The 12915-nt window shown below is 41.4% G+C and overlaps 1 protein-coding gene across 12 annotated transcripts in view; it reads left to right on the plus strand.

The window, feature by feature from the left end:
* Nucleotides 1–12915, plus strand: part of POU2F1 (POU class 2 homeobox 1) — a 175047-nt gene that overhangs the window by 136812 nt on the left and 25320 nt on the right. For all 12 annotated transcript variants that reach the window (XM_073304768.1, XM_073304795.1, XM_073304805.1 and 9 more), the window contains 3 exons: nucleotides 5619–5713; nucleotides 8504–8677; nucleotides 12067–12208. In XM_073304768.1, coding sequence (XP_073160869.1) covers nucleotides 5619–5713; nucleotides 8504–8677; nucleotides 12067–12208 — 411 coding nt within the window. The remainder of the gene's footprint in view (nucleotides 1–5618; nucleotides 5714–8503; nucleotides 8678–12066; nucleotides 12209–12915) is intronic.

Here is a 12915-nt window from a genome sequence, read left to right on the forward strand (position 1 = left end):
AAGTGTAGAGTACCATCCAAGATCTGCCCTTCTATACACCAACCTAATCCATGACAAAATGGATGACTCTATACACTCCCTCAAAGACTCGAGGGCAGCACTTCGTTTGTTGGGCATTTATACCCCTGCCGCTAAGAAAAAACACCATAGATTGGGCATAGGCCAAGACCACCACCTCAGCCATTTTACCACCAGCATCCTCAGACCACACTGCAAGAGACAAGTGTTTATCGACCCAGGAACCCAGCCTCTGCAACATCCACCACCACATTGTATGCTAAACCCTGAGCAAAGAGTTTCTTTCAGTGGAACTGTTGAGACCACATTCCTTTATGGATTCCGCTTCATTCCCCTCCTCTGATATTTGCAAGTTGTTTTACCCAATTTGCTGAAAACTGGAGGGCCCTAACTAAAGACAAATGGGTATTAGATTATTCATGGTAGGTATCTGTTCAAGTTTCTGGTACCTCTTACCACAAACCCCCATTGTAGTTTCTTTTCAGGGATCACTCTCACAATGAGATTCTATAACAGCAGGTAAACTCCCTTCTCCTAAGAGGTGCCCTAGAGGTGCCACCTCAACATCAGAGGAAGGGATTCTGTTCCCATTACTTCATCCCTAATAAGAATGGGGGATGGAGGCCAGTTCTCAATATGAGACAGCTGAACAGGTTCATTCAGAAACTAAAATTCCACATATCTGTGGCATCAGTAATTTCCTTGTTGGAGAGCACACTGTTGCTCTTGACATGAAAGATGCATATTTTCTCACAGACATCAAGCCAGCCCACTGGAGATTCCTCTTCGATCAAGAGCTTTACCAATTCAGAATCCTCTTTATTGGTCTAGCAAGGATCTTTACAACAGTTTTTTCAGTAGTGTCCGCTTTGATGAGAAAAGAGGGATTTATAGTCTTCCCTTACCTCAACAACTGGCTTCTGATGGGCAGTTCTTACAAGACAGTCCAGGGAGCAACCAGTGTTCTGCTCAGTCTTCTGCCTCCCTGGGGTATCTGTCAATCATGAAAAATCCATATTGACCACCAGGAGGTTCGTGCATTTTATAGGGTGAAGTTGAATTTGACTACAGAAAGAGCCCATCTACCTCTTGAGAGGTTTCATGCCATTAGAACTCTCATGCATCAGGTCATTGTCAGACCTAGGACGTCAATCAGAACTTGCCTTTCACTCCTTGGCCACTTGGCCTCATGCACACATGATGCCATTCGCCAGGCTTTATCTTAGCTGCCTACAAGCCTAGCTTCTCTCTGTGTACTCACCAGAGAAGTTCAAAATAAACAGCAAAGTGACCATTCTGCCCAAAGTTTTAGACTCTCATCCAGTGAACAAAACTGGAGAAGATTAGTCTGGAATTGGTGTAACAGCCATCACGTAACCCTGTCAGCAGCATATTTATCAGAGGTGCAAAACTCCTTAGCAGACTGCCAAAGCAGACATTTTTCTTTAAATCAGTAATGAGAGATACATAATTTGGTTCTCGATGATGCCTTCACTCAATGGGGTACACCAGCCTGGGACCTTTTTGCCTTGTGGGAGAACAGAAAACTTCCTTGGCATTGCTCCAGAGCTGCCCGGGCAAAGGCATAATGGGAGATGCCCTGCTGGTGTCATGGAACGGTTGCCCGGGGTATGCCTTCCCTCCCATCCCATTCATACCACAAGTTCTATGGAATATCCACTGAGGCTGAGCTTGAGTCATCCTGATTGTATCAACTGGCCAAGGCAGTTCTGGTTTACGGATCTGTTGAAGCTCTCAGTTCATGCTGCTGGACCATCTAACACAGCACAAGGGCAGGTTCAAGCACGTCAGTCCAGGACCACTACAACTCAAGGCCTGGTTTTTGGATGGGTATCAGAAATAGAGCACTCGTGTTCTAAAAGGGTGCAATACATCCTTAACCAAAGCAGAGAAGTCTGTACAAGGAGCTGTTACTCAGCAAAATGGAAATGTTTCTCCTCTTGGGCTCACCAATGCAGCTGTCTCCAGAATCCACCAGGATCCCTATCATCTTAAAGTATTTACTTACCCGTACATCTTTGGTTCGCACACTCAGTTCTCTGCGAGTATATTTAGCAGAGATCAGCACTTTCCATCCTCCTGTGGATAATGGTACAATATTCACTCATGCTGTCACATTTAGATTTCTGATGTAGATTCTCAGATCCTTTACACCATTTGTGAAGTTCACATCTCAGTGGGACCTCAATTTATATTATCATTGCTCACTAAACTCCCCTTTGAGCCTCCAGCCATATGATCTATGGCCCATCTGTCCATGAAGGTGGCCTTTCTAATAGCCACAATGTCAGCCAGAGGAATCAGTGAGCTAGGCACGCTCATGGTGGTCCCACCATATACTACATTCTCTAAAGAAAAGGTGTCATTACAACTCTGCCTTAGATTCATTCCTAAAGTAGTTTCCAAGTTTCATATGAGTCAGTTAATTCACTTATAAGTATTTTTCCCAAACCACATGCCTCAGATGAAGAGAAACGGACAGATTCTAGATGTGTGAAGGGCTTTTATCTGCAAAGAAAAAAGATGTTAGAAGACAGCTTAAACCGTTTGTTTCCGTAGCAGAGTGATCAAGAGGTCGAGCTGTATTGGCACAGAGACTTTCAAAATGGATATGAGCTAGTTTGTTACCAACTAGCTCATATCTCCCCCCCACACACACACACACCTGAGGGACTCATTCCATTAGAGGGCAAGCTACTTAGACTGCATAGCTGAGAGACTTACCTCTCCTAGAGATGTATAGGGCAGCTACTTGGAACTCTTTACATACCTTCACAAGATATTACACTCTGGTCCAGTCATCAGCTGTGTATATAGCTGTGGGGACAGCAGTGCTACAATCAGCTATCACTTCTGTGTCCTCTTACACACCCCCTGTTGATTGTTGCTTGTTGATCTCCCACATGTGGAATGCACATAGGGACCTTAACTCAAAGAAGAAATGGAGGTTATGTATCTGTAACAGTGGACATTCTTTGAGATATGTGGTCCCTATCTGTATTCCAGTACACACCCTCCATCTCCTCTGCTGCGGATTGTTTGAACAGTGGTACGTTTGGCAAACTGGAGAGGCATCAGCTCATGCCATCTTTTATGCCCTTGGTTCAGTGCATGAGGAGAGCTATGGTGCATGTATGGGCCAATGGACACTATTTGCAAAATATTCTCAACTCAGGCTAATGGTGCACGTGAGTATCCCACCTGTGAAATACAGATAGGGCCCACACATCTCGAAGAACCTCCAGTTACAGGTAAGTACAGTAACTCCTCACTTAAAGTCATCCCAGTTAACGTTGTTTCATTGTTACGTTGCTGATCAATTAGGGAACATGCTTGTTTAAAGTTGCGCAGTGCTCCCTTGTAACGTCGTTTGGCAGCCACCTGCTTTGTCCACTGCTTGCAGAAAGAGCAGCCCATTGGAGCTAGCTGGTGGGGGCTTGGAACCAGGGTGGACCGCCAGCCCCCCTATCAGCTTCCCGCTCCCCTAAGTTCCCTGTGTAGCAGCAGCCCAGCAGGCTATCAGTTGCTGGCAGTTCAGCTGTCCCTCCCCCCACTGCCCCGTGCTGCTCCTGCCCTCTGCCTTGGAGCTGCTCTCCAGAGCCTCCGGCTTGCTGGGTGGGCTAATGTCAGGGTGTCCCCTCCCCCCTACTCCTGCACCCCGCTTACCCCATCTCCATAGAGCAGGGGACACACACGACAGGGCTCAGGACGGAGGGACCTTCCTGGCAGCAGCTGCTTGCGGATTAACTTAACAAGGTGGTGCACTTGAGTGGTATCAGCATACTTAAAGGGGAAATGTGCATCTCTGTCTCTCTGACAGAGAGACACAGGGTGTGTCTCTCTGTCTGCCATCCTGTCTCCCCTCCCTCCATTCGTGCTGCCTTGTAGAGTGTGAGGCTACATTAACAACAATGAGTTAACCCTTGAGGGCTCAGCCAATTGCTAGTTCATCATTTAGTAGTAAGACATTCCCTGGGAAATATCCCACCCTCTGACTTCACCACCTCAACCAAGCTTCACAATCATCATCGCTGTGTACAGTATTAAATTGTTTGTGTAAAACTTTACTGTATGTGTGTATGTATAGTCTTTTGTCTGGCAAAAAAAAAATTTCCCTGGAACCTAATCCTCCTCCCCCCGCCCCCTATTTACATTAATTCTTATGGGGAAATTGGATTCACTTAACATCATTTTGCTTAAAGATGCATTTTTCAGAAATATAACTACAACGTTAAGTGAGGAATTACTGTAACCTCAATTTTTGTGGTGCAACCTAAAGAATGTTCAGTACCTTATCTAACATGTGAGATATAATTACTCCTTTCTAAAGATTCAGTCTCTGTTTTATATTTGCAAGTGATTGGATATATTTCTTCTGTTTGTTATACTACTTTAGTCTGCTAAAGCCATTTCATTTTTCATTCATTCTAAAGGGATGTTCCAGCAGCTGAAATGTATTGTGCAGAGTGTAACATTTAATCACCTTCATCAGTGGCTTCATTTTATTTTTTTTTGGCTCTTCAATGCTCACTGTCTACTAACTGTTTGAGTACCAAACCAGAAAGGGAAAACCAATTGACACCTCCAAGGCATTAAGCCAATAATACTATCATTAGATGAAACACTTCCTACATATAATATAAGCGCAGCCCCAGTCAGCTCTTATTGTGTCTGCATCACAGGCAAAGTAATGCTGCAAAAATAGCCTATTCAAGCCCAAATTAATGGTGTTAAATTTGCAACACCATTTGCAAACTAAGGACACCATCAGAGGACACAACCACATCAACCATACCATCAGAGGCTCATTCACCTGCTCGTCTACCAATGTTATACACGCCATCATGTGCCAGCAATGCCCCTCTGCCATGTACATTGGCAAAACAGGACAGTCCCTACATAAAAGAATAGACACAAATCGGACATCAGGAATGGTAACATACAAAAGTCAGTAGGCGAACACTGCAGTCTTCCTGGACATTCTATAACAGATTTTAAAGTAGCTATAATTGAACAAAAAAACCTTCAGAAACAGACTTCAAAGAGAAACAGCAGAACTAACATTCATTTGCAAATTTAAAACCATTAATTTGGGCTTGAATAGGGACTGGGAGTGGCTGGCTCATCACAAAAGCAGCTTTGCCTCTCCTGGAATTGACACCTCCTCATCTATTGTTGGGAGTGGACTACATCCACCCTGATCGAATTGGCCCTGTCAACACTGGTTCTCCACTTGTGAGGTAACTCCCTTCTCTTCATGTGTCATTATGTAATGCCTGCATATGTGATTGTCACTCCATGCATCTGAAGAAGTGTTTTTTTACCCACAAAAGCTTATGCCCAAATAAATCTGTTAGTCTTTAAGGTGCTACTGGACTCCTTGTTTTTGTGGATACAGACTAATACGCTACCCCCTGATACTTGACCCTATGCTTTAGAGGAATGCAGGGGAATTGTGGACTGAGAATTAAAGACATTGGAGATGTCAGCCTTTCATCTATCTTCTTTTTGTTTTAAGTGCTTCATTTCAGTCAGCTTCTAAAGTTTCTGAAACTGTTTGCCAAACCACCTCTTTTCAGGTCTCCTGCAAGCGCAGAATCTCTTAACGCAACTACCTCAGCAAAGCCAAGCCAACCTCCTGCAGTCTCAGCCAAGCATCACCCTCACCTCACAGGTCAGTTTTCCTCCTGCAGCTTTTCAGCAGTTCTTTGGGGCACTCAAACTAATGTGCAAGAGGGGCACATATATGTTTGTTGCAAGAATGGAAGTTGAGCTACTTAGTCGTCTCACTTTTCTAGATGGCTACAATACAACAGAAGTGCCAGCTCCAGTTATAGTTATCTGTATATTAAAGCTGCATAATAGTTTCCCTTCAAATTTTCCTGTTTTCATTCACTCATAATTTACCAAAACGTTTCCTCTTTGGACTGAAATTATCCATGCTTGGCCTTTTCCTGAAGGTGGAAGTTTTCAGTAGTTTGAACAAAAATGGTTTAGTCAATTTTGAGTACAAGTAGAGTGGTGGAACAATACCCTTTTTCCATTATATTAAACATTTTTGCAACCTTGTTTTTAATAGATTTAAAACCTAGAGGGCTATATGTAGATATTTGGCATGGAAATAGCCCTCATTGAGTAAAAGTGCCTTTAATTGTTCTAGTGAAAAATATTTTTGATTTGACAAAATTATAAGACTGAAGACTTCATGTTATATAGAGTAATTTTTTAATATACTTTACACAGCTAAAAGAGGCTATACTATTCAGGAGTGTGCAGTTAATTTAGCTGCTTAATTGGCAGATGTGTGGGGCTTAAGGCAACATGTCCATAGGAACATTTGCCTCAATTCCTCCATTTCTTTATAAGGTTCTCAGAGTTCCTAAAACTTACAGGAAAAGGGCTGAGGGCTTCCTAAAGTGTGCAGGAAAGGGTTTCCCTCCTGGAAGTTTTCCAAAGATCCTGGGCAAAGTGGTCTATTTTCTAGCCAAAGATATTGTTGCCAGTCTTTTGCAAGTCAGCAGAAGAGTAAAACTAATTTTTAGCTGTTTTTCCATGATTTATATCTTTAGGAAAAAAAAAAAAGAAACCTTTAAAAACATTGTTTTAAGCTATTAAAGCTCTACGGTTAAGCTTTCAAAACTCTGGAAAAGTAATGTTGAAGTGCCTGCAGCTTGAACTCTGCTTGCTTGTGTTTGTGTGTTACTGTAGCCTCTAATTATATGATCACATACTATTTCTGAAAAACAGACTATCACATAATGTTTTTCTTTTAATGCAGGTAGCATTTTGTAGCACATACTATTGCGTCTGTTACAGTCTGTGAAAGTGCCATATATGAAAAGTACATAGTACCTGTACTTGTATTGCTTACTACATTTTCTATATGCAATGTAGAATAGTGGAAATTAGCTATTCTAGTTCACAGCTTGGGGAGCTTCACATGTCCCTAACAAAGATTTTCTCTAATGTGTAACATAGGGGGAAAAAAAGAACTTTAATAAAAATTTAAGTCAAATACGTTTCTGTAGTCCAATATAGTTTAAGTAAGTTTAAAATATTGGGGATGGAAAAAGTGTGCGACATGTATCTACAGTTCTTGAAAATATTGTATATTATCTGAGCAATAATATGTGATCATGTAATTAAAGACAGTGGGCTAAATCCTGCCCCCCCGAACCACCTGCTCTGCATTGCAGAATATCACTAGCGCCAACCAAGTAGAAAGCCAACTTAGTGAGCCAGTTGGAGGTTTAGCTTTGTAGGCGATATGGCTGTCGCACTGAAGTGCTAGGGAACGGCCGTTTGGAGGCTATTACCAACCAGCGCAATTTAGAGCGGTCTTGAGGCTTCTCTCTGTTGCATTGGGGGCATAAACAGCGTCAGAATTGGGCCAAGGACATAGAAATGGCGCAAAACCATCTTTGCCCAAGCCCCTCAGCTGCAGTGAACAGAATTTGGCCAAAGGAGGATTCAGCTCTGCATTTTAACAATGCATACACCCAAGGAGGTGGAGTAAAGCACTCAAAGCTCAAGAAATTCCAACGTTCAGATTGTGTGCAAAACCTTAACTGTGAAACCCAGATGTTCTCTTAATATATTTTGATTGTGTGAAACCTAGCCTAACTGTGGTTTCCATAGCGCGCGCACACACACATCTCAGGCTCTTACTGAGGCCCTGTATTCCTACTTTTATATTGGGAAATGATCTTTATAGGCTAATTGTCAGGAATAGCAAACTTTTCAGTAGTTTCCTAGGAAACTGTGTGGTTATGCTGGGAAAATCAGAACCTAAAAGAAATTCCTTTTCTGTGAGTTTTTATTTTTTTAAGAGGAATTATTGCCATATAATGTCTCCATTATAAATACTCTTCTTGTTAGCAGTCTCAGCAGAGGTGCCAAAGAGAGCAAACTGCTCTCTCCCCGCCCCAGAAGTGGTGCCTCTGGGACAAGGTTGTGTCACATTCACAAGGGGAAATGTTAGGGATATTTGTGCTGCTGCCTCTGCTAAGCTTGTTCTGAGGAAAAATAGAGGATTTGAGTCTGTAGAGCTGTCAACTTGATGCTGCACCCACAGTAAATTGAATTTTAAAATAATTAAAGGGGATGAATGCCAAACTCTCCAAAAGTATTGAAAAATATTAAGAGTAATGTTGAACTGTTCTTGGAGTAGGCAGAAGGCATTAGTAAACTGGTACAGTATATAATTTGTTTTTCCTTGGCTGTTTTTGACAGAGTCCTTCTTGAAAGACTGTATACTAATACAGTACAGTGGATGGTGATGATCTTTATTTGAGCAATGTTAATAAATTTGAGAGCACTTTGGGATTTATTAGAAATGGTAGATATATTAGTATCCAACCTGTCTCCTGTGGGAATCTGGACTCCTGAGTGAGATTTATTTCCACTATTTTGTGTTTTTAAAAAAAAACTTTTTTTTTCTCTTCCTGTCTCCTACCCTCAACAGCCAGCAACCCCAACACGCACAATAGCAGCAACCCCCATTCAGCCACTTCCACAGAGCCAATCAACACCAAAGCGAATTGAGACTCCCAGCTTGGAGGAGCCCAGTGACCTTGAGGAGCTTGAGCAGTTTGCCAAGACTTTCAAACAAAGACGGATCAAACTTGGATTCACTCAGGTAAAATTGAGTAACCCTATACCTCCCAGTATAGGGTTAAATCAGTTTTCAGGTTTGGAGGTTGGGGACAATAGCACCCCTTCTTAGCAGTGCCTTCTTAAATACAATTAAGCTCTCGTCTTTCCCTTCTGTATCAGAAAAGAACGGAAAAGGCCATACACATCTTACTCACTCCCTTGTTGGTTTTAAAAGGTAGCCATTTTCCCAGCAGGTGCATGAATTTACCAGCTCAGGCTGTCATTGAATGTGGTCTGTTCAGCCTAGAAGATTTAAAAAGAATAGGTCAAAACTCGGAAATGCAACCTCTCAAGTTTTCTGCCCTCGGAAATGCAACCTCTCAAGTCATATAGCACACTTAACCGTTCTAAGTATTTAAAGATGGTGTCAAAACTGTGATGAAGCTGCTTTATATGTTGAAGGGTTTTATCATTTGAACACATTTTCCTATTAAATATTAGTGATTCTGTATTTGAGGTTTAAGGCTTGCAAGGGTCCGCAAATAAGAACTCAAATGACAGAGGAGAAATCTTAAAAAAATGATCCGGAAACAAGTTGTGAAAAGACAAGTTGAATAAGAAAATAGTAAACTTGAAGAAAGCGTATGAGGTTTGATCACCACTTTGGAATAGTGTCCACATTGAATACGCTGAAGACAAGTTTATCAATCTTTCTTTCACCAGGTTCATATGTAAATAATTGATGATAAGAAAGGAACTGTTTTAGAGTTAGAGCAAGGAAGTAGGTGCCTGGACTCCTGAGTTCTAAAAAACCCAAACAAAAAAAACCAAAAACAAAACCCACTTTTGCCATTAAGTATTTAGCAATGTTTAAGAGAATATAGAGGAGCAACATTAAGGAAAAGCAACTCCCACCCTACAGGGCTCACCAGAGCAAAGGTTCACTAGTCTGCTTACCTAAAGCCTGATGGTGAAATCCGTTTAGGTGTGTGGAGTCAGAGCACAAGAACCCATCAGGATGAGGCTGAAGAAAGTAATTTTGAATACTGTATATTGAATATTGTTGGATGAAAGGTGCTATTAGTAGTGCAAAGTATGATTATATGTTCTGTCATCCTGTTGCTGAGTGAAGCTGTGCTTGGATCCAGGAGTTCCCTCTTGAAAAAAATCAAAATTAAGTGTTTTTTTTCCCCCTTAAAAATTAAAATCCTCTGTCCCTATCAAGAAGTCTGGTAGCATGCTGTTAAACATTAGCATGTTTTGCTAGAAGGAGTGAACAAAAATCAGAAGTCTGAACTCAAAGCAGCCAATCCAATTTTTTGTGAATTCAGAATAAGTGAACGTGCCGTAGCTGAATGCATGTGTCCATGGTCAGATTTATTTTTCCGATAGCGTTCTAAATGCCTGAAAAATCAGGGTTCACAAGTTCACAAGTTCCTGCCAGAATCTTAATTACCGCACAAGAACAGGTTGTTCTTAGTAAGATGAGTGTTTTGTTGGCACAAGCATGCTTCAGTCTCTCTGTCATGAGACTCAAATATTATGGTGATAAGCATGGTATAAGAACCTGTATTGAATAGAATAGTGTTGCTTAACTGAGGATTTCTAGTTTGTGCTCATCACAGTTGTGACAATTAGCCTGCTGTGTCATTGTGAAATGATTATGCAGCAGAAATCAGGATTTTTAAGTTAAGGGTTAACTCTCTTTACTGACGCTGTCCTGAATTTGTACCGTGGAGGAAAAAGCAGACACAATAACTCAAGGATTCTATTACCAGCCCTTGCTTTTGAGCTTAGTATCACAATCCCAGTATAATACAAAGGCAGCTTTTTGTATTAAATTTCCCTTTATTTAAAAAGAACAACCAAAAAACTGTTCTAAATGGCATAGTATTTACTTGATTGATCCATTCTTATTCTTTGAGTAAATATGTACATAATTTAGGCAGTTTTTAATAACTATTACCTAATTACATAATTGTGTAGTAATTAAGGATCTTATTACTAAGGTTTCCTATAGTCACATAATTAGATTGCATGCCAAAGGATAACAGAAAAATTCATTGCCAATGACGTAGGTTATTTTCAAATTCATCGGATTTACTTTTGTTCTTTTCAAATATAATTACAAGGGTCTAGTTTGCATTGTACACTAATTGCCTATTACATTCCATTTTGGGGGTAATATAATAAGCTGGTTTTTACTTGCGATAGTTCTTTATCATTTTAAAGTAAGTGTCCAAAACAGATTAATTGGGGGTTTTGTATAATTTTAATTTCTTTTAAAATAGCTGCATGTTTGACCCATTTAAATCCAAGCAAAGTATTCCGTCTGAGATAGCTGATAATCCTGGAAATACTGTACAGACATTACCTACATCCACACTGACTAGTTTGAGATGTGTTCCTACTATGGGAACTTGTGATTTGACATGTTACAATATCTTGTGATGTAATACAAACAAATGGGAATATTATCTCTTGTCACCTTTCTTCTGGCACGAATGACACTATTGTAATGAAGTATAACTGCTCATATTGTGCTCCATATTTGTTTTCATTGGTCTGTAATTGGATTGTCTTTCCATGAAGTGTATCGAACTAGTTTATTGCAAAGTGTCTTTATCCTCTACTTCAGTGGTGTGTGACTGACTCTTCGCTAATTCCCATACAGTCATGCCTTCACCTACCACTGAAATGATACCATCTTTGGGGGGGAAATGTTCACAAAGAAATGAATAACTACTACTTCAAGGAGTATCTCTGTGGGTGCTCCACTTCAGGATGTATGTGCTTACACGTGCACTCATGACTGGAGATTGTCTGTGCCCTAGATATCCCTCTGCTCCAGTGTGAGGATATTCGGGGGAGCAGAGTCGCTACCACTGCTGGTGCTTCTCAACTGCCTGCAGCTTGCAAGAGTGTTATAGAGTCTGTTAGCTTGCCAAGCTGCTTGCTATTTCTCTTGCTTATTTTTTCTTACTCTGTTAGTAATTTATTTTATTTATTTTTCTGTTATTTAGCACAGATTGTATTTGGGGGGGAGCCAGCCTTCCATTCTCATTTGTTTTTCTCAGGCCTCAGTTCATGGTCTTGAGTAACAGGTTATGCCCACGATCCTGGGCTTCAAGCCCTGCCACACTGTTAATGTGGAGACCAAGCCAAAGACTCCCGAGATATTCTGGAAAGAGTTCAGATTAAAGAGTGAGAGACTTGGAAAGACTAAATCTTTTTTATCATCATCTGGATTAGCATGAACCTATTAGCACTGAGCAAATTTCTGTGTACCTGAAGCCTTATGTAGAAGTGGTGTCACCAAAAGGGCCCACTGATGTGTTTGTTTCAGTTAGTGCTTTGTGTCCTCTGTGTGATAGAAGAGACTTCTATAGCTAAGAGTCATATGTTAATGAATCTCTCTCTCTCTCTGTGTAGGGTGATGTTGGGCTCGCTATGGGCAAACTCTATGGAAATGACTTCAGCCAAACTACCATCTCTCGCTTTGAAGCCTTGAACCTCAGCTTTAAAAACATGTGCAAGTTAAAGCCACTTCTGGAAAAGTGGCTCAATGATGCAGGTGAATGAGTCTGTGAACTTCTTCACAATCCCACCACAAATCCAGTGGGATTCTGAAAAATTGCTTTACTCTTCTGCTTGGTTTGGGCCTTAAGTCACTTGTTACAAAATCCATCAAGCTTCCCTATCTCTTCTTGGGACAGGTAATTCACGAGGATAAAAGTAATAATAGCATTGGTCCAAGGGTCGACAGGCCTTTGAAGCAATTCCCATGTAGCTTTTGGATATGTGCTACACAGTCAGTGGAATCATTGGCTGGCGTGAGGGAAAAGTGTACACCACACGCTGTGTGTGTGTGCGCATGCACATATAACTTCTAACTGTCCTCTAGATTCCTTTCCCAGTTGGGTAGTTACAAGAGGGTTTCACGCTTCGTAGCTAGTGCAGGCCAAGCTCACTGCATACACCAGCAGCTCTCAAGATTCATCCAGTCCCTCCACAAGCTCCCTGTGTGCCACCCTCCTTTCCATGCCATGGACTCTGTACCCCCTCCATTTCTCCCTCTCTCCATGGTAGTGGGTCTGTGTGCGCCCCCTCTTCCTCCCCTCCACACCCCCCCCCCCAATAGGTTCCTATCCACAACATAACATTATTTATCCTTTTCTTTCTCTGTGGGAGATAAGTCATTCGGGATGTTGACGTTTTAAACTCAGACAACGAGCAAAGCTGAGATGGGGCCATTGTTATGCTTGAGGTTGTTAATGGCTG

This window comes from Lepidochelys kempii, chromosome 1, assembly GCF_965140265.1.
Source record: "Lepidochelys kempii isolate rLepKem1 chromosome 1, rLepKem1.hap2, whole genome shotgun sequence".
Classification (NCBI taxonomy): domain Eukaryota; kingdom Metazoa; phylum Chordata; order Testudines; family Cheloniidae; genus Lepidochelys; species Lepidochelys kempii.